The sequence below is a fragment of the Aphelocoma coerulescens genome, chromosome 1 (genome assembly GCF_041296385.1).
Source record: "Aphelocoma coerulescens isolate FSJ_1873_10779 chromosome 1, UR_Acoe_1.0, whole genome shotgun sequence".
Lineage (NCBI taxonomy): Eukaryota > Metazoa > Chordata > Aves > Passeriformes > Corvidae > Aphelocoma > Aphelocoma coerulescens.
The window spans coordinates 77869246-77893472 of record NC_091013.1 but is presented as its reverse complement, the minus strand read 5'-3'; the positions used below and the strand labels follow the sequence as shown (position 1 = coordinate 77893472).

At 39.3% G+C, this 24227-nt stretch overlaps 1 protein-coding gene across 2 annotated transcripts; it reads right to left on the bottom strand.

Moving 5' to 3' along the window:
* Positions 1-88: 88 nt before the first annotated feature.
* Positions 89-24223, bottom strand: NPAT (nuclear protein, coactivator of histone transcription). 2 transcript variants are annotated; one of them, XM_069014362.1, is made up of 18 exons: positions 24086-24223; positions 20864-20982; positions 19214-19274; positions 17073-17145; positions 16555-16598; positions 15627-15857; positions 15038-15122; positions 13874-14006; positions 13315-13406; positions 13144-13231; positions 11291-11387; positions 10722-10853; positions 8266-9948; positions 6928-7043; positions 6726-6834; positions 5630-5687; positions 2469-3630; positions 89-1758 (listed from the first exon to the last, which is right to left on the bottom strand). In XM_069014362.1, the coding sequence occupies exons 1-18, from the start codon at positions 24120-24122 to the stop codon at positions 1681-1683; spliced, it is 4398 nt and encodes a 1465-aa protein (XP_068870463.1). In that variant the 5' UTR covers positions 24123-24223; the 3' UTR covers positions 89-1680. The 2 variants fall into 2 exon arrangements, with proteins under 2 accessions (XP_068870463.1, XP_068870472.1); XM_069014371.1 differs by having other exon boundaries at positions 15038-15119.
* Positions 24224-24227: the final 4 nt, after the last annotated feature.

The window sequence follows — 24227 nt, the reverse complement described above, 5'->3', positions numbered from 1 at the left end:
CTCTGTCACTGACATATCATTTCTCAAAGGAATTCTCGAAAAGGAATTCTCTTGGTAACTCATGGAGTGCTGCTACTGGAAAGTGCTGTTTTCTCCTAAAAATTGCTGCTGTATGAGAGCAGCTTAGTACTGAGGATACTTTTTTTCCTATGAAAGTGAACAGATAATTCACATCTTCAGCAGTACCAGAGCCTGAGCTGAAAGATTAAGGTGGGTAATGGCTGTCCCAGGTAAGAGCTACATTAGGTCTCAAACAGCAAATTATTTTTAAATGTCACCATCACTATTAAGCATTTTATGCTTGCCTGTCCCAGCCCCTCTGACAATTGCTATTAGAACTTAGTGTTTGATACTGGACTCTGTCTTCAAAAACAACTGACCAACAGGACTTGTCTCTTCAGTATCTGCAAAGCTGCTTAGTGGACTTCCAAACATTAACCAAGACACACAATTTTTATTAAAACAAAAATATTTATTCAAGCTGTAAATGCTATGCAGTATTTAGTTATTGGATGGGTTTAATATAAACATCTACTGCATAATCTTGGTTCCTTAGGAATCCTTGTATTCTATCTGAAACATTGCCCTGTTGCTGTACAGATCTCTTACAAGAAAACTTGCAATTTTTTTTTTTAAGACTTCAACAATTTGAGAACAAAGGAAGAAATACCAGTAGAGAAAATTCTGCAGTTTTGGAGCAAGGTGTGCTCATTCAGTAAAATGTAGGCTGAGCTTCTCCTGCACCCCTTTTGGAGAGAGTTTGTATAATAATAGCTATGACAAGCTCTATGTTAAAGCAGAAAAATCAGATGCAAATTTTTCCATGTCTGGCTAAAAATGTAAGAGAGAGATAGTAACAAACTTCTCAGCAGTACAAATGAAAGGTGAGGGAATTGACTTTTGCAATAGAACACCCTGTAATTCTTGTTTAGCTGTTGCTTCAGCTGAAGTATTCAGACTGAGGCATGACCTCACGAAAGTACATTGCTTGAAAACAGCTTTTGCATTTGAGTGACATCTGATGTAGCAAATACTGTAAACAGAGGTGGCAGGTCCAAATGAAAGGTCTTGTCTGAAAGACTGGCTGCGAAAAGCTTCACCAGATGAGAAATGCTTTTTGAGGTTTTATCGGCCTTATGGTTAGCTATTGGTATTTTTCTTATTTTGTTTAAAGCCTTAAAACATGGCTTTGACAGTTATGAGATGAGAGAGTGTGAGTACAAGCCAGTTAGAACTGAAGATTTAAGTCCCTTTCAGATTCAACAAGACAATGAGAAGTGGCCAAGGTAGCTGCCCATGTCTTAGAGCGGTGAGTGACAAACACCAGCTTTTCAGTGGCTGAGCCATTCGGAGGGCTAAGTAGAGAAAGCAGCAGAACACAGACAACGTGGTCTAACAGGAAATGTACAATCTTTCTTACATTTCATTTATACAAATTTACAATTTTGCAATTTAAATGGCTCTATAATTCTGCAAGTGCTTTTTCAAAAATAAACATATACCAATTCAATGATATTTACACTTCGCAACCTGCTTCAGAAACAGCACGACTTTGCTATAAAGTGAAACTTCAGTGCACTGAAAGTGCAACTCGCCCTTTAGAGTTAACTTCTCTTCCCATGCAAAACCTCAGCACTGCTCCACTGAGCTTCAGACGGTCCCACTTCAACTTCTTTTTGTTCATTCATCATAATGCAAAGACAACAAGAACTTGTCCACATCCATTCCTGCTGGAAAAGAATTTGGGAGCTTCTTTTTCTGTAGGAGAGGAAAGTAACAACTGTGTAAATACAAAGAACCTGGGGGTTACTGAAGAGCCTGTAAGCACTCCTTTCTTCCTCATGCTTCCATCCACCTTGTAGCCATTCCTGCACAACTCTCCCCTAGAACTCAGATACTGCCATGTGCCCCTTCACAGAACGGAGCGTTTTTCAGCAGCATGCTAGAACTAAGTATGGGAATTACAAAGTTTTACTCCCTTTTGGCAATTTACATCCATTTACATCCAAAAGACACCTTTTTGTGTCTCACACCCTGGCTATCTGCCCTTAAATCCTCAAGTCAAAGGCATAGTGCTGCACACTACAGACTGGGACAATCACTCATGGTGATAAACAAGGATGCAAGAACAGCCTGAATTCTAATAAGATCTACTTTGAGTTTGGCCTAATTCCTACATTCCACCTAGAAACTTAGTTAGAATTTAGAAACTCATTCATGTTTTAGTAGAAATTATGTAATTTTCATAGGTGCATATTTAGAGTTAGTAGAAGTTACTTGTGTGTATCTGAAAACTAAACCAATCTTAAGGAAACTTAGTTCAGAGTATGCTCAAGAGGCAAAGTTGGAAAAACTGGCTAATAGGATGTCAGGGATTTGCACTAGCATCTCTGAACCATTCCAAGTAGTACATATGTAGATATATGTATTCAGAAATTTAAATAAAAGAAGCAGATGTTTCTACTTGCCTTTATTTTCTTTTTTTTGGATGGGGTTGGAGAGCTTTGCAGGTCTCTTCTATTTGCAGAACGAGAATTTCTCTCCCCCTCATTCAAGTCCTCCAGTTTCCTTTTCTTTACGGTGCTCCTCAGAGCCCTGAACTGCTGCGTGTTGTCCTTGAGGGGGGTGGCAGTGCTAGTCCTTGCGATGGCCGCCCGCGACAGGATCATGAGGGTGTGGGCAGCCATGCTGACGCTGTTCTCGCTGCCCGTCTCGCTGGCCGGGCTGCAGGCGGGCAGGTCTGGCGTGGCAGGGGGCACCATGATGCGGGGCGTGGTGCTGTCCTCGTTGAAGCGCCGGCAGGTCGGCGTGCGGACGCTGTCCGTAGTGTCATCCGTGTGCCTGTCCCCAACTCCAGACGGTGTCCGGGGTACTGGCAGTTCTCCGTTTTCTACTGTCTTTCCAGTAGGGCTTTGCCACTGGATGTCTTGCAGCATCTCCACACACTGTTTACTGAATGGGCTGGACAGGCCAAGGCCTTGGCTGGAAGCTTTGGCAGGTTCTCGCTTTGCCTCCTTTGAGGACAAAGAAACGGACACCGATGATTTGCCATTGCCAGCCCCATTCGACAGCGACCCCTGCTTCTTGTTCAGCTCTTGTACTGAAGGAACTGTCTTCTCATTCCACAAGGCAACGCTTTGTTGGCCATTTGAGAGTTTGGCAGTGTCCTGGGGCTTCTGCTTTTCATCAGTGTCCCGCCGTAACTCATTTTCTTTGTTTGCTGTCGTCTTGTGGAAGGGATCTAATGAAAGCCCTGCAGTTGCCACTTTCCGCTCAGGCTGTGGCTCCTTTGCAGCTACGCTTCTGTTGCTACCAACTTCTGGCTTACACAGAATTCTGGGCAATGTTTTGTCTTTCTCTCTCTTTGGTACCTGTGCCTTAGCAGAGGAGGATGCAGAGTCAACAGCAAATAAAGGGTTTTCGTTTCTTTCTTTCTGGGATGAACTCTTGGCAGTCTGAATTTGGGTGTTCACTCCTGGAGTGGATAGGAGGTTATCAAAGCAAAGCACTCTCCTGTGACTCTCACTCTGTCTTGAATTTGAGCTTGTGCTCTCTGCTGGTACAACAGGTAAGTTCTCTTCCACCTTCCTTCCTAGTTCTGCACTGGTAAGCTTCTCCCAGTTTCCAGTCCTGAAAACGAGATGAAAACATTTCATCGACATTTTCTTACTAGACAAGTTAATTTCAGCTGGTTGGAAGTCCCCACCCATCCCTCAAAAAGGCTCTCTCCATCCTAAAATATAAGTATCCACAGGCAAAGACCAATAGTAAGGAATGACAATTGCAGAAAGCTCAGAGGCAGCTTTTTTGGCCAAACGATATGAAACAGAGTCTGTACACTGAACAATTAGGTGGACTGGGGCTTTTCAATCTGGAAAGAGAGATCACTGAGGGGAAATGCAGCAGAGCTCTGTGAAGAAGGCCCACAAAAAGGAAACTATCCGCTGTACCTTCCAGTAGAAAAACTAGGAGCATCAAGATAACACAGGTATTAGGTTCAAAACACAACAAGGAGGTTTGGACACTGCACGTAACTAAGCCTGGGAAGTTTTTCGCCTTGGGATATTTGTGGATGCTGGTAGTTTACTTGACTTCAAAAAGAAACTGAGTGTATTCATCACAGGACAGTCCATCCCAGAATACTACTTTATGGCTCTGGAAGTCCTTGGAGCTCAAATTCCTAAGAGGCTGCCAGAATATTTTGGACAACATAATCATGTGTTGTGCCTTGTACTCTTCCCTACGCATTTGCTGTGGGTGGTGGGATACTGAGCAAGACAAACTCCCTAGGGCGTGGTCTCCACCTGACAACCAGCCCCATTCAAGTCAAAAAGCCACCACTGCACTGTAGTGATGTGGAAAGAAAAATGCTTCTGCTCTGTCAGCTCATACCACTGTTGTGTCCGTGCCCTCTGCCTGGCTTACGCTGCATTTCCAAGAGAAGCTTCAGCATCATTCATCTATGCCTGTAAGAACTGCCTCCTTGCAGATAAACCTCTATGACTTCTAGGAGGAAAAGTCAGGTTTTTGGGATGCTAACTTTGGTGCCTCTGAAATGGTAGAAAAGGTCTGAGTTGTAGCAGTTTGTTTTACTTGCACGAAATTTGAGATGAGACAGAGGGTAGAAAGTAGAAATAAGAAATTACACCTCTTTGCAAAACATACATTTAGAGATCAATTAAAGTTAACAGAAAGCTGAATTGTTGAAATGGTATTATCCAAGATCTTGCTTCTGTGGTTTTTAAAAAATCAGTACTTTTTGCATGCATGTATATGGTATAACTTGATATAGGGTTGGGATTTTTTCATAAACTGACTTTCATGTTCCTGTTTTATCTCCACTTTTCCAACATTTAAAGTGAGTTCTGAATAGGTATGGGGTTTTTTAAAGTATGTGCTCTTTTTACAATAAAAGATCATTTCGCCTCTAATATTTCAATGAACTTCTGATCTCCTACACTCTTTTGCTCATTCCAACATCCTTCTGTTTAGGAAGCCCATTAATGGTAAGGAGAGTTACTACTGCAGCCTTGCTTCCTGCTCTCTTCTTGCCCAACAGAAAACTAGTACCTTCCCCCATTAGAAATTATGTTCACCAATACAAAGTTAGCATGCTGTTGTCCTTGCCATTTTGCATTCAGTTCTCACTTTTTAGATGACCAAACAGTGTTCTAATCCACACAACTGAAACACAGATGCAGAACCCAATCTAATAAACTCTATTTGATTTGGGTCAGAGAATGGTAGAGGCAATGAGGCTACACTACAAAACCTTGGGTACCACTCATCTGAAAAGAAAAAAGCAAAAGTTTTAGACATTTAAATCTCTCAGTAAATCTAAGAGGCAATTCTCCTAGCTTAGACTCTGCTCAAACAATTTTTATTTGACAATTGAGACAGGAGAAAATGAAGACAAAGCCATACAAAATTAACAGAGGAACAGTAACAAGATAATTCTAGCACAGGCTGCACCAGTCCCAGCTGGTTTCAATATTCCTAGCAGACAGGCAGCAGGAAAGGGGGTACTGTTTATGCCACTATTAAAAAAAGCTGCTCTCTTCATCAATACTGAATGAAGAAATTTGTGACAGGAAAAAGAAAGCAAGTTTCAATACCTAGCACTACTGACCTCTGTGTTCGAGGATTTGTATGGTTCAAAGGCTCAGCTACATTTGGTACCAGTTTTCCTGGAACAATAGATGAAGTTTTAATGAATGACAGGTAAATAATTTCACAGTTAGTACAGTGACATTTCACCTGACAGAGAACCAATAAAGAAAAACCCAGCAACAAACTCCTCAATATCTTGTAACTTTAAAGCTTACAAATTAGTGTACTAGCAAAGGTCCCCAACTAAGAACAAACAAGAATCTCACTGTCCACACTTAGATAATACATAGCCCTGGCAAGACAAAACACAAAAATGCACAGTAGGGATTTCCACGTAGAAGGGAAATAACACAGGGAACTCTCGGTTATCCATCAGCAAGCCAGAATGCAAACTACTATACAATCCATGCTTTTATCTTAATTTGAAATTTCATTCTATTTTCAGTTTTATGTGTAAGCCTACTCTTTTTTAAAAAGGAAGATAGGCTAAAGCACAAGGTGTCCTTATAACTCAGTGTTTCTATTTTCAATTATTTTTGTTTACCCCTTTCCAACACCGAGAAATGAACATAACTCCAGTGTTGTTACAATTAACTATTTAAAGAAGCAAGGTCTCAATGAAAAGAGTATACAGAAGCATATACCTGAAAGGGCAAAAGGAAAACAGATAGCAGAGTGCATTTTTTATATAAACATGCAACACTTCTATTAAATATTTTTCCTCAATACATTTTTGGAACTGCTGACTCTTCTAATATCTTCATTACTATGTGGCTTGGTTCCAATGGCAGCAGTAAACTACTTAAAACCAACAAGATGAAAAATAACCAGAAACATAAAGAAAAGTAAACTTTTAAAACTGCATGAGAGCCTTGAAGCATTAAATTTTGGAAATAAGCTTGATACTAAAACTGGAATTATGTTATATGCTGGAAGTTCTTTGTAAACTGAGCAAACAACAGTCACTAACTGCAGGTACAGCCCTCTCTCAAGCCAGCCCAGCAGTTGCCAAGAACAGAAGCAGAGGTTTTTATAAAACTTTTTTACTTAGAACTGACGTGTCCTTAGAACCCCCTGCTTTTCTTCTGTCCCTCTCAAGAATGCAAGGCAGGTACCTGTATTAGTCTTGTTTCTTGCTCCAGTAATCTTTTGTGATTTGGGAGGGATGGGAAGCTTTGGGACACTTCCGTTGCACACTGGATTAGCCACAGGCATATGAAGAACCTTGAAAGAATTGAAATATTCTATTACAATTTACCAAAGCACTTCTTATCACTCCAGCTTTAATTCTGAAAATCTTTATTTGGGATATGCTACCTGGCAGGCAGGTGCTGAGAATGTATTTCCGTTTTGTCCTACTACAGAGAGAGGTATCATTCCCACCATTCCTTGCAAAACTGGCTGCACTGGAGATGCAATTATAATAGCAGAACCTGAAAAATACCAAACTGTTAAGATTGTACAGAAACTAAAAATACTTCAATGAAAAGAAAAGCTTCAAGACAGGATTTCTTAAAATTATGTGCAGTCAAACCTGCGGCAAGAAAAGCTCTGGATTTTCAGAAAAGCTTCACTGTCCTTGCTACAGTTCACTACTAGAAAACAGGGTGAGTGGCACTGTTATTTTTAGTTTATAAGGAATTCTTTAGTTGAAGTCTGTTTTCCTTTGTAAGAGGTAGCTCAAAATAAAGCTTCAAGTATGATTAAACTATATTCAGGTTTAAACTTTGAATTAAAATGACTTACAAAAACCAGTAAAAGTAACATTAAATAGCTTATTTAGCTGCTAGATATATGGGAATTCTAAAACATGGAAACTATCCCAGCACAGTAATTGAAAAGTGGAAGAAGATTTTCAAAGGTGAAAGAACTGTTCCTCTCTCTGTGAAAAAAGCACTGAAGGTAACAGTTGCATAAAGAAATCCTAATGACAGCAAAGGCTGTCACTCTAAGACCTTGCACATACTGTTGCACTGGTCTCTGACCTCAACAAAACAACTACACACAGAAATTCAAAGGTAACTGCAAAAAGTTTTTAGTTTGAAAGAAAGCTGTTTTATAGCTGGTTTTAACATTTCAAACAGCACTCAAAATTTTTAATAGTAGTAATAAAAATGCTTGTGCCAGATTTTAGCTCATGCAAAGAAAATGTTATACTTTCATATTTACTTAAAAGTACTTCTAGTGCAGACTAGTTCTTAAAAAATGAAACAAAACCAAGGAAGTAATTTGGGAAGGACTAGATATATGTACCCAGTTATCTAAACTAAATATGTATACCTGTAACACAAAGTATTCCATTTATAACAGGAATCGTATTAAAATAAAAACCTGTTTTATTTAGCCAAAGTAGTGGAATCCGTTCCAGTGTAAACCAAAATATGCTTCCTAAACCTAATGCTGCTAAAATTATCTAATTTTAGCTTCTGAAATATGATGGGTTTTTTTCAAAGCAGACTGGTCAATGACTTTTGCTAGTTTTATTGCATTTCTACTAGCAACTAATACACTAAAAAAAGGTAACTCCTGGATAGTTTCAAGTGGCAGACTGAGCAGTTTAAAAATGTTTACTTTGAATGCACTTAGGGAAAAGAAACAGAACAAAACCACTGTATAAACACCACATTTTCAGTAATTTTCTAATAAAGAGATTACCTTGTGGGAAGTTAGGGGAGACAGTCTGGTTTGTTGGAAATGTATTGCTGGATCTGGGAGGAGTCCGCATCTGTTGAACAGCTGGAGCTTGGGAAGCCAGTGGCATAGAACTGCCAGGCAATACAACTACATTTGACGGTGTTACAGCTGCGCCCAAGGCTGCTGGATCAGTCATACAGGTGGCTATGTAAAGGTTGCTTGAATTCCCAAAAGCTGTGCTTGTGGCTGGCATCAACTGTATAAATCCCCCTTCACTTGAAAGATGAGTTGAACCTGCAACTGAAAAACCAGTGCAGTCTTCATTCTGAGTGTTAACGGAGGTGACCACAGGATCTTTAGGTCTAAGCACAAGAAGATTCTGCTCTGACAGAGCTGAATCCACAGTTTTTTCTGTTTCTTCTGACGTCAGACATTTGGGCAGGCCTGCAGTTTTGGTTGGGGATTTGGCTGGAGATGACAATATTATAGTAGGCAAATTTTCTCCTGTGATGCTGGAAACAGCATTATTTAACTCCGTGTCTGATGCAATAAATGGATCATCACTGATGATGATCTTGAGGGACATTATATTAGAAGGATCAACATCCATTGGTTGACTACTAGAAGATACACTGCTTATACTTTTGGCCTCAGTACCTGACTCATCTGTTGAGGATGCAGTTTCAGGGAGAGGAGAGTGGCATATTTCAGAGGTAGCAAGATTGTTTTCAGTGGATACTACAGAAATTTCTGTACATGCATTAGCACCAGAGGAGAAATATAAATTATCAGTGTCTACTTTCGTAGAAGATGAAGGTTCTTGCATGTCCCCTTGTGTACCCTCTGTGTTTGACAGTCCTGAAGGGAGGCTAAAATCTTTCTTACAAGGCTTATCAAGTGTATGCTGATCATTTGAGTTTTTATTAGAAGTATCAACAACTTCAAGCTGCAACTCCGTTTTGTCAAGATCCGCAATGTCCACTGCAGATCTCACAGCACAGTCTGTCCGTATGCTCTGGTCCTGCTGGTTAGAGGGGTGGCTGGAGCTCTCCTGTGAAACTCCAGGCAAGGCAGCTGGATCATTGGTTACAGTCTGTTCTTTTCCTGCATCTGATGATGGGCTAGAAGTGGATGAGTTGTTTTTTCTCAGCAGTGCACTGTGGCCAGGGCTCCCATCAGAAGGGCTTCCAGGAAGTGCTTTTTCAGACAGTGATGTATCTGGTGATAACGGGCATTTACTTCCAGAATCAGTTTTGTTTTCAGTATCCTCTGCCACTGAAATCAAAGGGATCTGTGGAGTACCAGAATGAACAAATTCTAAATTAGGACTAATTTGAGAACTATGATTTGGTGGGCCTTTTTCAATTTCTATAGCACTCTCACTTTCAGATACTAAAGCAGATGACTCTTTTGTAATGTAAGTATCTGCACAGTGTTCATTACATTTGCTATCAGAACTCTGTCTCTTGTTAGGTTCAGTCAAACCAGGCACAGAGTCAAAAGCAATTTCAAGCTCTCCAATATGTTCAGGGGTAATGGTTGTAAGCACTTCAGGCTGCTTCCTTGGTCTACAATTTCCATGCAGCTGTTCACTGGCTGCATTTTTCTTAGCCATATCATCATCATTAATGCTGGTCTTCAAGGCACATGATGCTTCTCCTAATTGAAAACCTTTACAGGATAGCAGTTCTCTAGAATTATCACCTGTAAAACATAAAATAAACTAGTTCCATAATCATTAGAACAGATGATCCTTTTACAGCATTTTAGAAATAACTTATCAGTTCAATAATATCAGTTCAACTGTTTCACATGAAACTAAGCAGGAATAACGTTACTCATCCTTACATTCAAGTTGAGTGGAGTATATATATATAAAATACAGTTACATACACTAGATAATCTGGAAAATCAGTCTGTGTGCTACTGATAAGTACACACATAACATGTAAATAGCTCAGGTCACTGCATCAGATTTCCAGAAGCACAAAAACCACCTAATGATAGAAACCTCTTGGTTCTATCTCTCATATACTTTCACTAAACACCTGCTACTTGTGGACTGTTGTTAAGAATGGTAAGACAGACTAACATCCCTTTTGTCCAGAGTAAGGCTCTTTTTGTCTATTTCTCAGCAGATACATTACAGCATAGAGAGAGAAGATTAATATGGTTAGAAGTAAAATATTCTCTTTATGTGTTTCACAATGGATACTGCAAAGTATCCATTTATAGAGTCTGGTTGCATTAAGGAGCTTATCAAGTACAACTTTTAAATACACTGATGGGGCTACTGTTAAATTTAATAGACTGAAACTCTCTAGCAGACCACGTGTATTTATATGTTCATGCAATGTAAATGTCCACACAGATATTACCAGTGAAAACCAAAAATTTTGAAAGGTACAAATTGTCTGAAAATACTTTCATAATGAAAAGTTAAGAGAGAAATCTTAGAGAAAAAATAAAAAACCTACATCTGTTAGTTTCTTCTGTTCCTAAAGAACTTTCAAATGTTTCCAGGCTATCCTCACCCACCAGGATTTCGTTTTCTACTCCATTCCGACCAGAAATACCAGCAGGTAAGTTCTTGTTTACCTTGCTCTTTCCTATTTTCAAAATAAAGGATGAAGAAAGGTTAAATATGTCATTTTACACATACATGTCATCACTACATTTTAAATGAACCATAGTGTAAAAATCTCCTTATGGTTAATGTGAGGATATCCCTGATCAGACAAACAGAAAATTTTACAAGAGCAAACAAGTATAAACTATCATCCTTTAGATCTAGAGAGTCTAAAGTAACAGCAATAAAAGAATCACTGAGCCAACACAAACCCAGAATATCAGCCACAGGAAAATGCTGCACTTTATAGCTGTGTATAAATGTATCTAAGAATCTAATTCTGTATTGAGGGATACCAGTGCCATTTCTCTTGCAAGAGGCCTGCTGAATTACTTTGCTTCATCAAGCAATGCTTGGGAAAGCTCATGGCTCAGGATGCTTTAGAGTAACAGCACAGCTGAGTACAATGTAGCCTACCATAATCAAACCAGTCAAAGAGAGCCTGGAAAGCTGGGTCTGATTCTGTCTGTTCCAGAATGTCCTGGATAGCCTCTTCTGACATATGAATTTCACCCTGAAAAAAGACATGAAAAACAGAACTGTTAGCCAGTTACTTCCATAACCTAAAAAGAAAAACAAAGAATTGTTTTCTTTTCATATTGTTTTTAGTACTATTACTTCTGCTCAGCACAGAAATGTAAAGACTAATGTTGGGAACATTTCTGCCACAAATTGAACGTCTGTTAAAAAACCTTAGTGATTGAAGTTTAAGAAATATGGTTCTCCAAAACCCAAACATGTCTGTCAGACATTGCCCCCACCACGTGTGTATTGGAGTATTCTCCACATAATGGCCAGCACTAACCAAAAAGGAGGACTAAATCTCAGGTTACACTGGAAACTTATGCATGTGGTATGGATGCTGTGAGCCTGTACAAGCAAACCCCTGGTAAAAAAAAAAAAAAATCCTCAAATTAACCCTAATTTCTTAGGTTAGAATATATCTAGAAGCCAACACCAAGCAAATGAAGTTTTATTTCATATACCCATTACATGTTCTATAACCTAGCCTCCAACTACTTTTTTGTGGAAGGCATTTGGAAAGCACAGCTATGGGACAGCTCTAAGGTTCTTGTTTCAAGCTGACTTGTACCATGGCAGCCCAGGAATAAAATGACTAGGAGATCCAGTATATACTCAAGGGCTTAAATACAAAGTTTCTCCTGCCTTTCCAGAGACCCTCTAAGCACTGTACAACTTTTGATATGGTGGTTTTAAGGGTGGATATTCCATGTCAGATCCTTGATTTTGTCTCAGCTACTCCAACCAAACCAAGAAGCTGCTTTGATTTATTTCTGCCCAGAAAAATGGAATACAGCTTTTTAGCTCTGTATTTTGACCACAGCTGACCTAAAATCACCAAGCAACAGAAGAACAGCACTTACTGACACCTCTACTTCATAAACAGGGAACTGCCTCTACTCTCTTGTCCTTTTCATGAGGGCTGTGAAGACTGTAATTTCCCTCATTAAAAGTCCTTTCTAATTCTGTGATTGCCAGCTTGAGGCTTGTAGAAGTATGAAGGGAGAATGCTACAATTATGTTTAGTTTGCAGAAGCAGAATGCACATTTCCTCCAAAAGCAAGAAAATACTGAATTTGAAGAAAAAACATCATTATTTAGGTTCCAAAATTAATTTCTCTTGCTATACTAAATGATCCATGCTTATATTTGAGCAAATCACAACATCAGATCAGATTAAACATATTTGGAGACAGCAAGATATAAATCCTTTTTTCTTCTCTAAGGCTACTGATTAGATCCCCAGTCAGAAGCTGGTAGGCAATCACTGGTACAAAAGACTGAGTGACAAGCAGGCAGCTGGTGCCTGGGAAAGTGTTCTTAAATCCAGTCTGAGTTTAAGGTTACCAGGTAATTACTGCCAGAAGCAATCCCATTCCCTTGGTTTTCGACCCTGCTGCATACTTATGCTGCCTTGGACAGGCACTGGGAATGAATTCAGAATGCTAAACTGGCACAAAATGAGCTCCTGCAGAACATCAGCGTCCTGTCAGCTCAGCTCCTCGAACCTGCCCAGCACCACACAAGGTCAGACTTCACACCTCTGCAAGGGAAGCTGCGGAGCTGCCCCTGCACAGAGGGGAGCATCAGGGAGGCTCAGCTGTACTGGCAAACAGAAACCAATAAAAAGCAAGGATGGAGAGAGGAGAGAATATCCTCAGATGTCAGAGGTTCAGCATAGTTGCCATAACTGATCATTCTCGGATGCCTGGTCTTAAAACAATGTGAACAGGGCAACTCACACCTACCTGAAGTCCAAGGATTTCATCAATTGAAGTCTCCTGCTCCGTAGGACCACTGTCTGTCTGTTTAGGGGCCTGAGCAACACTGCCATCACTGCAACACGTAAGTCATTAGTTCAAAACTCAAAAATAAATCAAATAAGAATACATATGAAGTTTAGAGGTTCCTTTTATTACCTCCCCAGGATTTTGTTAATGTTTTCAGCGAGCTTCTCCTGAAGAGATTTGTTGCTCAAGATTTTTTCTCTGGCATTTTCAATAACCAGTTGCTGGAAAACAGTTTTGAAGTGGTCAGATTTCTATTTTTAACTTCACTAGAAAAGGAGCATTAATTTCTGACTGACTGGTAAAACTAATTAAAAAATCAATTCAAAGAGAGAAGACTTTTATAACAGAGAGTCATCTGTGACTGCATGACTTTGCTATGAAAATCAATCCAAAACATTCCTGTACTTCTACTCTCCTAAAGTACAGCAAGGCTTTTTGTGCCTTCTGGTTTCCATTCTCTAAAGAATTACTGTATTCTGTCAGCCTACAGGTATCTCAGCAAAGCAAATAAACCAAGAAAAAACTCTACATAGCCATGTCAACTTTATTGACACATGAGAGCTAGCTCAAATATGAATCAATACATTTATCTTCTAAAGGTAATTTCTGTAATAACCAAGATGAACAACAGGTTAAAAACTAGTATTTGTTTCCTAAATGTAAATACCTTCTGTAGGCATATACTCACTGGGAAGTTACCATCAATTAATTCTTCTAGGGGCTCACTTTCTTTTTCTATTACTGCTTCATCAGAGTCTTGAGAACTTCTAGCTGCTGAAAGAGGTCCAGATGTTGGAATACTCTTCCTCTTCTGAGATTCACTGAAACATTCCAGGAAATTTATGAAGTAGTTTATGAGAAAATTGCAAACAGGAGATCTAATGGGGAGTAAATCAAGTGCTTCTCTCCCTTCTTAGCAAACAAAAGATCTTTATCACCAGAAAATTAACAACATATTGAAAATGCAGTAAAAGCTGGTACTTGTTTTATTAACTTTTATGCATCTACTGTGTCTGACTTCACAGAAGGTACAAATATAGACTGTGGGTAAACAGCACAATGGCAAGCTGAATTCCATGCCCACTATTCAGTATTTACTGCTCCTCCACTACTTTAACTGGCAGTACCAGTTAATGGATCCTAATTAACTGCAACTCAAAATCAGATTTGGGCATCACCACTGAAAACAAAGACCTCTCAAGGAGCAGTTGTTTTCAAAGAAGAAACCAAATGTTAGGTTCCATAAGAATTTAGATGATTAATAAGAAATGTAATGTTTTTATATGAGACCACAGTGTAGGCTCTTCTGAAAACACCAATCAGCAGTGGCACTAAAATCACTTAAGAAAAATCATGAAGGAATAGGAAAGACTTGGCAAAAAAAAAGAACATTTGAATCAGAGAATAAGAAATGCAAAACCAGTGTAAGAACAGTTTTTTTACACAACTTCTAGTGCAAATATTAGTATTTTTTCAGACTAAATTTACTCAAGCCAATAGTTTGGCAAAGTTAAATGCATATTTTTATCAGTATTAAGAATTTTCATAATTGAAAAGGACATTTTGGAAGGAATACCAAGTCTCAGCTCCAAGATTTTTGCCTATGTCTAATACTGGAGTAGTGTAAAGAAAGACTGAACACGAAGAAGCATGAGTAGCCTCCTATCAGTCTAATGTTAAGATCTTTGACTTTCCTTTCCTTTGTGAAACATTGCACACCAGCCCCCCTCAGTGGATCTTATACTTGAAACACTCCACCATTTAAGAAAATTTATACTAAAGGTTAGAACACTGTATAATTTCTAAACAATTAAAAAAAAAAAAACCAACCCAAAACCACATCCCTGTTTACCTTTTTCGCCTTCCCGGAGAAAGCAAGTTTGAATGAAGCTTTCGTTCTTGTGATGTTGGAACTTGAATGTGTATGAGACCTCCTGCTTCATAGAGGGGAAACAAAAAAAGAACTCATGATGCCAATACCTTTTCCAGTGGCACTGTTAAAGCACTACGAGATCTACACATTACTGACTATGTTCCAATCAGTTCCTGGAAAGTCATACAAAATAATTTGGTACTATCATGAAAATGAGGACTGTTCCTTTTAAACATATGCTGAAATAAACATCCACTTAATGTGGATCATCCCTATCCGAAGAAAACAAGTTATTTGGGTGAGGGTGAGAACACAGAACAGAATAACCACAAATTAATGCACTTCTGATCTCTGAACTCACATTGGGAAGCAAATATGCAAGAGCCACCTCTCTTTTGGGCACTTCTTTTCTTTTAATCACCTGAACCAGTCTGGAGAGCTAGGGAAACAAAGCATGAATTTTCTGGAACTTTTTGGTGGAAGACGATTAGCCCTGATTTTAGAAAACTTCCATGTATAGCCACAGATTTTTCACAGAAAAAAAGGTTTAAAATTTTTTGCAACTTACTGTTGATCTTGTTTTCTTGAGTTTGTGACTGGTTCACAAAAAGTGTATTCAGTCTTGTCTGTGGCATGCTTTGATTTATTGTTGGCCTGTGAATTACTTGAGGAGGTACAACAGCAGAGGAATTCTGTGGCCCTGACTGATGGGCTATTGACAACAATCCTGAGTTTACAGGAGCTGACTGCTGAAGCATTCTCTGTCTTTTCATTTCTGCAATTCCACTTCTTGTACGTACTGGAAATAAAGACAGGATGAAAATATATGATAAAGGAATTTTAAAAGGTTGCTGATATTCACATGAAATCTGACAAATTTAAACAGAACACCACCCAATCCAGCGAATCTCATCCGAGAACAATCACTATTTATATCTCACATTCTCTTTTCTTATACAGATTACTCAGTAAAAATACTACAGAGAAAAAATTATTTTTAACTGAAACAAGTTTTCTTTTTGAGAGTTCATTTCCAGCTTTTGTAATGAAAGAAAAACTCTAGACAGAACAAGTATGTTTTCATATTTTGGTTGGATACATGTTTGGATGCATAACAAGTGCTACAAGACTGTAACGTTTTTATGTTCCCCTTCTACCCAACTGCATTATAATTAGACTGGCTACGTTTTTAGCTCCTCTATGAACCTCTATTGAGTTGACAGCTTCAGAAGTGAAGCAGCACTTTTTAAAACTTTTAACCATGTAAACTTCCAAAAGGTTTTCAGCAGAGAAAATGCTATACAGAGAATTTAAGCCCCTTGCAAAAAGCTCAGCTTTTCTTATTTTCCTTTCCTGATCATTACAGTAATCCACAGATCACACTAAAGACAACAGACACACATTACTGATGGCTGGAGATGCCCCCTACCTTTTGCCAAAACAGGTAATTTTAACATAAAATCTACTGATCCCATGGAATTGACTCAGTTACTTACTCCTCTGATTAGAAGAAAATCTGAAATCTGAATTCTGCATGCTCCTAAAAAATAAAGCAAGTGACATAAATTAATGGAGCATCATGGAAGCACTCAGCTACAGTGTGACAGTACCTATCACATGGTTAATGTCAGTCTGGTCCTAACCACACATTCCTTCAGAAAAATCCACTGACGGGTATTTTTATTCTTTCCAACAACGGTCACAGATCCTTGAAATGAAGCTTACTGTTTTGTTTTTGATCAAGTAACCACAAAGGCGTAAGATTGTAAAGACTCATAGTATATTGTTTTATTACAGGAAGGCCACGTGCGTGCACCAACGCCCTCCCTATCTGCCAGTCCCACCTTAAAACCTTCAAATGTCTGCTCAACTATCAACTCTCACACACCCACCTTTTTCACTGTCTCTCAGAGGAAACAAGAGAGCTTAACCATTCTCATACAATGATAAGGGGAGCTGATCAACATAGGGACTCACAGAGAAAAATTACTTTTTTATTTCAAAACTACATTACCTGATCTGAGAAAGTGTATAGTCTAATTTTTTCCACAGAGATGACATCATCGCTGGAACTTCATTTGTTGTTTCTAAAAATGAACCACAAAAAAAATTGATGCCCAAAACTGATATATGTAAAGAAAAAAGTAAATTCACAAGCAAAATCATTATTATGGAGTGTTTCAGACATCACCTAACTTTAGGCGTCTAGCTGCCTTCTTAATATTCTATTAATTAGAGAGCCATAACTCCTAATTTAAAGAATTGTGATTGATATGGATACAGTTCTCAGTTTTAGAAGCTCAGATGAAACTCAAGCAAATACATTAATGATTATAATTCTCAGTGGAATTTCCACATGGTGTTGACTCCTCAGCAAACACATGTGTCCTGGGGTGACTGCATGCTACTGTATTCCCTATCGCCTGCCCTACGCCAGACATGAATCCTGTGCCTTCCTGTGTCTTTAAGCTGTTTCTCAGGAGAGGGGGGAGAGAAGCCAGGCAAAATTTTCAGAGCAGGTTGTGCTCAAGGACACACACACTCCCCTGCATTCCTGGCTGCTACAGAGAGGAGGAAAGCACCTTCCTGCTTTTTCCTCAGCTCTCCGCAGCAGGGAAGAGGGTAGCATTCTCTTGATTTTTAGCTAGCTTCTTGTTTGTAGCTGGAGCAAGGAGTGTCCTGGGACTTTGGCTTCTTCTTTTTCTCTTCTGGACTGTTCAGCAACACCAGAACACCACCAGAGGCCCTACACTGTGGCCCAGAGGGGCCCACGCTGAACCCCAGCTCTGGAGAGGAGAGAGCTACACCCACAAAGGACTTTGAAACTACCCAGGTTTCTTCTCCACAGTGAGAGGTTTTATTATCTAACGCTGTTCTTTTTCTGTGCCTGCGTGCACTTTCCTTGTTAAATAAATAGGTTTTTTTACTTTCCTCTGAGGAATTTCTTTTCAAACCTGGTGGAGGAGAGGCTGCTGAAATCTGCCTTCTAACAGAGGGACATTCATTTCAGACATTTCCCTCCAAATTTGTCTCAAACCAAGACACATGCTAACCTAACACATGCCAACCCCCCCAACTCACTTCTGGAAATGGTATTCATATCCCCAAGTCACTTATAATGTTACCCAAACAGGCAAAAACATTTGGTCTTTTTGAAGCACAGAACATTAAAAGTGTGATGGAAAAGATAAATAAACAGTTCAATTTACTAAGTTTTTCAAGGTGCCAAGTACAAAACATTTTGAAGGAAGCATGTGTCTTAGTTACCATTTCTATCAAACCTAGTATGAAAGGAAAAAAATGTTCAGAAATGTTCCATATATTATGTCTTAAATTGCAAATTTTAAAACCAAGCACCACTAAAATACGATCATACAACACATACCAAAAACCTGTAAGATTTGGCACCATTCAAAACCAACAATGCTCTAACTCTGTCTTACAATAGTCATACAAAATATTAAGTAATTCTGAAACTATTTTAGTTAGTCTTGAAAACAAGATAAGAAATATTTCATACCATAGAACTCCTCCTGATTATTTCATAGAATCAGAATACCTTAGGTTGGAAGAGATCCATAAGGATGATTGAGTCCAACTCCCTGCTCCTCCCAGGACTCCTAACTCTAAACCATGTGACTAAAGGCATTGTCCAGACTCTCCTTGAACTCTGGCAGGGCTCAGCGCCATGACCACTTCCATGGGGTAGCCTGTTCCTGTGACTAACCACCCTTTCAGTGAAGAACCTTTTCCTAAGGTCCAATCTGAACTTCCCCTGACACAGCATTCCATTTTCTCACGTTCTATTGCTGGTCACCAGAGAGAGATAAGCACCTCCCTCACCTATTGATAGTATCAACAATAAACAGTATAATTTTACAAGCATAAACTAATACATTTTGCACACTTTATTATATCTCTATGCTTTTGAGATATAAAAATGCTCACATTTGAAGTGAAAATATCTGCTGGCATATGCAAACTAAGATAATCAACTACTTTTGCTCACTAGATATAGTGGCTGCTGCCTGTGTAATATGGTAACCCTCAAACTGTAGCCTAAAAGGGGGATTACTCTAAGACCATATACCTCTTCCTCAAGGAGCCCAAAACAGATAAATAAAAATAAAACACCACCACATTCTGAAGGCTTACCTTTTGTTTTCATGGCTACGTATTCATTAAGAATAGTTGTCAAGTTTTTCCCACACAGTGACTGGAAAAAAAAAATACTGATCTTAGAATCTTCACTAGTAACTTCTACTTCATCTGCTGTATCACATCATATTTAAGGAGTTGTTTAGAAGTCTACACCATGCTGACCCTCAACAAAAGGAACTGTACTTGGTAGAGAGTAATCAATGCAACAAAATGCTATAATGTACCCAAAATCTGAAATGCTTGATCTCAATGTACAACACTGGTACAGCAGTCAGAGCTGTCTGACCTTCACTCACCTCTGTTATTATGGAATAAATACATGAAAATTAGATGATGAACAGCTGTAACAGACTAATGAGTATGTATCATGCTGGAAAACAACATGCACTAAGACGCAAACATGAAGAGAACCTGTCTGAAACAAAATTTTTAACAGTCACACAGAATTAACTTTCTTATCATGTTTACTTGTCCTGTTATTTTAGGTGACACAAAGACACTATCATTTGTTGCTGTCTTGTTCACTAGTGGGAACTCTACAAGACATGACAAATACAGCCCTTTATTGCAAGTATTTGAGCTGCAGTAAGAATTTTGTCTTAGATACTATGATATCACTTTCCTGTGAATAACAGGAAAAATGTTTCTACTGAAAAAAGGATGATAATTAAAAAGCTTTATTAATCGGAATAATCTATTTACATTTGGGTTTTTTAATTTTTGCTGGCCATAGGTTGGTTCTCAACTCCCTACCACCAAAGAACAGATGACTAAACACCTGCAAATAAAATAAGTTCAAAAGTTTGTTTTGAATAGGTGCATCAAGAAGGTGCACCTTGGATCTCAGAAAAGACTTCTACGCATTTTTAATACTGTGGACAAAATCCCAGACCATGAAATTAACTAATACACTAGAAGAATGAAATAGAAAACATGAAAAAGACACACATATAAACACTAAAAGATCGATACATAGCAATACCTAAACCCTGTAATTTATACAATATAGTGAAAATCCCATTTTGTATATATGTTAAAAAGGCAAACTATCTAATTACGCTCTAGCTCTACAACGTATCTACAGACATGGCTACACACTGTTTATGCACACCCAAAATTCCACCCATCACCCAGAACAATGCAGATGATACTGAACAGAGAGGAAGCTGAACATAATTTTTGTCAATAAAATTTGGTAGACTCAGATAAATCTGAAGTGCCTTATCTAAATATTTCACATGTACCTGAAATGAAACATTATTGGCTCTCATGTCTAGAATAGGAAAGCCATCTTCAGTAAATTACAAAAGCAGCCCTGAAATCAATAAAACCCTTGTGACAACACCCTTCCATAAATCAACCTCAAAGCTATAGGGCAGACTAAGCATAATATGCTAAAAACAATTTGCATATTTCACATTTAAATGTTTCTTAGCAAGATTAAATACTAGAAACTGAATAACTGCTAATATCACAGGGGTGTTTGCTAAAAACGCCCAACAAATCAAACGAAAAACCAAACAACCCAAAAAGCACACATTTTAAGCAGCATTTGAGAAGTAACTGCTACACTGAGAAATCCCCAATATTCTTTTCCATAAGTGCAAGACAATGTAACTTTCTGCTGTGCAAATACAAACTCACCAGCAAGCAGGCTGGAATAAAACCATCTTCTGTACAGTGCTCTGCATATTCTTTCAAATCTGAGCTTTCCAGAATAAATTGGTGGCAGGTAGCTTGAAGATTTTCCTGTTGCAAATAGCCTGCAACAAATCAGATGGAAAATTTTGGATTTTATTCATTACTTCTGCTCAATAGGTATCAAAGCTACATACAGTGTTGGAATAATCAGATAAAAATTTCTGTGTAACAAAAAGAAAGTGAAGTTATTTTGACAAAACATGTTCCTACAAGATATTTAACAGTTAAAACTGAGAGCAAAAAATATATATTGGATTACACTGTACTTACAAAGTATTCAAGACTGGAAGTGAGGCAATATGAATAAATTTTGGTTTATCTTTGGTACAGACAAGAAAATAAAAGTTCTTGGCTCAGAAGGCTGACAAACCCTCATATGGGCTATTTGATACTTCAATGGAAATCTAGAATATTTTGTTAGTAAAATTCATTGCTATGTAACAGTAATTATCCACACATTGTACTGTTTCCAAAGAGGTAAAACCTGTACAGCTGCCGACACAGTATGTAACATTTATTAAAAATACTGGCATTGTACAAACATTAATAACAGAAAAAGGTTTTTTCCCCTCACAGTAATTTTCATTCAGGATAGATGTATTACATGCAGCTTGTGCTCCATACACACCCTAGGACTCAGTAGTTACCGCCACAAGAAATGTACTGACAAAGTTTTCTTTTCCTAAATTCCATTCCTCATCAAATATGTTCTGCTTTAATCAAACTTTTTAAACCTGCTTTAATCTTCAAACACCTTAAACACTAAGACATAGAAATAGACCAATCTGAATGAAGGATTCCTAGAGCAAAGAACCACAAAGAAAATGTTTCTTCTTTCTTGCTCTTAGCAGAGCTTAACATGGAATGTTTTAAAGAAAGCATAAAACATGTGCCTAGTTATGCAATGCAGGATATATATATATACATTATCTATTTCAATGGACCCCCAAAATGGTCCACCTCAGTTCATGAATGCCTGCAGAAAAATGTGGCCTTTATGTTTAAATGAAGACAAATGTCTTTCAGCAGATCCGAGTATAGCTGAAGAGCACAAATCGTATTTGCAACATGCAAGCCCTCGGTCAGGTCTTCAACAGGTAGGCAAACTTGAAAGTTAAACACTTTGGGAAAAAACACTGTGAATTTAATCACTATGTATGAGCAGGCCTATCTGACAGAAAACATTAGGAGTGCCTGTGGAAAGGACTGTCCTAATTAATTTTTCAAATACATTTTTCTAGAAAAATCTCAAGCCACAAATCGCTGGAAGCTGAAAGCATATTTCTGGCAAAATATTATATTATATGATTATATCTCACTGTTGTCCAGGCTGGAAGATGGGCTTTTAGGCTAGGTGGAGCTCTGATCTGTGCTAGTATGACTGCTCTTACAATCAAATTCACCTGAACATTTACTCAAAAAGTTCCAATTTTTCCTTCTTGAACCTACTACTACAGTACCCAAGGGATGACTGAATGCTCACGTACAGACACGTTTTACATACACCAATTTCTTGGTAATAAAGCATTCCAAAGGCTAAAAATGCCTGTGCAGCTGACCCAAACTGCTTGTGCACACACTGTATAATGACATAAGAGTATGTGGTCCCTAAGGTCACCAAAATCAAATTAAAGGCACAAAACTTGCCGTACGTTTTGGACATACAGAAATTATCCAGTATTTTGTTCTATCTTAAGGAATGTCACTCACAGCACACATTCACTCTATCAATTAGGAAACGATAAATGTTCTTGTGCATTTTTCCATGTGTGAGCTCCGCTTATCATTTTAGTTTTGTTTTTTAAACAAATATTCATCAACTTTCACAGCACCAGAAAGATTTTTGGAAGGAGCTTGGGGGAGAAAGGTGGAAGAGCTGCACTGGGAAGTCTGTTTATATGCTGAAATTCACAGATGCCTCAGAGAACAGGAATCCCTACTAGACAACAGAAATGGTTACAAGGAATATCCTGTTCTACAACCTTAGGTTGCTCAGAGGTTTTCCAGACATAATATGCGCTTCACACCGCAACAGACACAAGATAAGACAGAACATCCTCAGCGCACAGGATGTTGCCAAGGTTGTGTACTACGTCTGCAAGTCGCACACAAGGTACGCACACAAGGTAAGCATTCCACCTGGAAACTTGTAACTTCACCAGTTTTGTTCGGAAGAGTGCAATGAGGGATCTCCTTGTATGATTTCAAATCTTCTTTTACAGTGAATGGAGTTTCTAAAAATCCTCTATTACTTCACAGTAATAAAAAACCCTGCATCTCTTACTAGCCCTTTTTCCCAAGACAATAGCAAGGAACATTTCAGGTAGTATTTAAAAATAAATTGTGCTGGAGGAACACTGAAAAAGATTCAGCTTTAATGGCTTTGGATCAAAAAAATTATGAACAACTGAAAACTGAATCTCACAGGGCAAGGTGCCAGGAAATCTTGGCAACCTGTGCCAATAGGTATTTATGTGTGGGACTTAAGTATGTGGCTCATATTTTTGCTTACCATCCATTTGTTCTCACCTTTCGCAGTATCCAAATAATCCAAAGCATAAAGTCGTTTTAAAAATTCCCTGTCTGCTGCCGATGTCCTGAACACACTTACGCTGTGCTTTTCACAGACTCACCACGCCTAAACTTTCAGTGCACCCTCAAAGGTGGGGGAAATACGGCCGGAAAGAAAAACCATCTGACCCTTATCGCAGCCTTCCCTGGGATTTCTGGTCACCCTTGAACTCCTCCTGTAATCAGGAACTGATTAAGCAGCGCTCAGCAGCTCTCAGTCTGCAGATGGGTACCGGAGACCACCACCACGTTTCCTTGGACTCGTGAAGAACCCGAGCCCAAGGCACGGCCGGGGAGCGGCCTGGTCCCTCAGGACCCGAATCTCTCAGGAGCGAACTGCGTTCGCTGCCCGACACAGGCCGGGCCGGAGGGCGGCGGGGGCCAGCCCGGGGGCTGCCGGGCCCGGAATACGCCCCGGCAGTGACAATCCCAGGCTGGGGGGGACCAAGAGATGCTGCCGAGGGTCAAGGGCGAAGCCGGCTCTGTATCCCGCCGCGCCTCGGGCGGCTGACAATGCCCGGCAGAGCCTTCCCAGCGCGGCCGGGCTTCCGCACTTCACCCATCCCTCGCTCCTTCCCTCCCCGGCTCACTCACCCAGCACCAGCCGGGCCACGTCGGACGGCAGCAGCATGGCCCGAGGCGGAGCGGGGCACGGGCGGGCGCAGCTCCCCGAGCGCAGCCGGCCGCCCCGCCACCCAGGCGAAGGCGCGGAAACTCCTCCAGCCAGCGCCGCGCC

Coding starts and splice junctions, on each gene's coding strand:
- NPAT (XM_069014362.1), bottom strand. CDS start 24,122: ATGCTGCTGCCGTCCGACGTGGCCCGGCTGGTGCTGG. Junction 14,007..15,037: donor TCTCCGGGAAGGCGAAAAAG/GTAAACAGGGAT, acceptor GGAATGTTTCAG/TGAATCTCAGAAGAGGAAGA. Junction 6,835..6,927: donor TCTCAGCACCTGCCTGCCAG/GTAGCATATCCC, acceptor AATTCTTTCAAG/GTTCTTCATATGCCTGTGGC.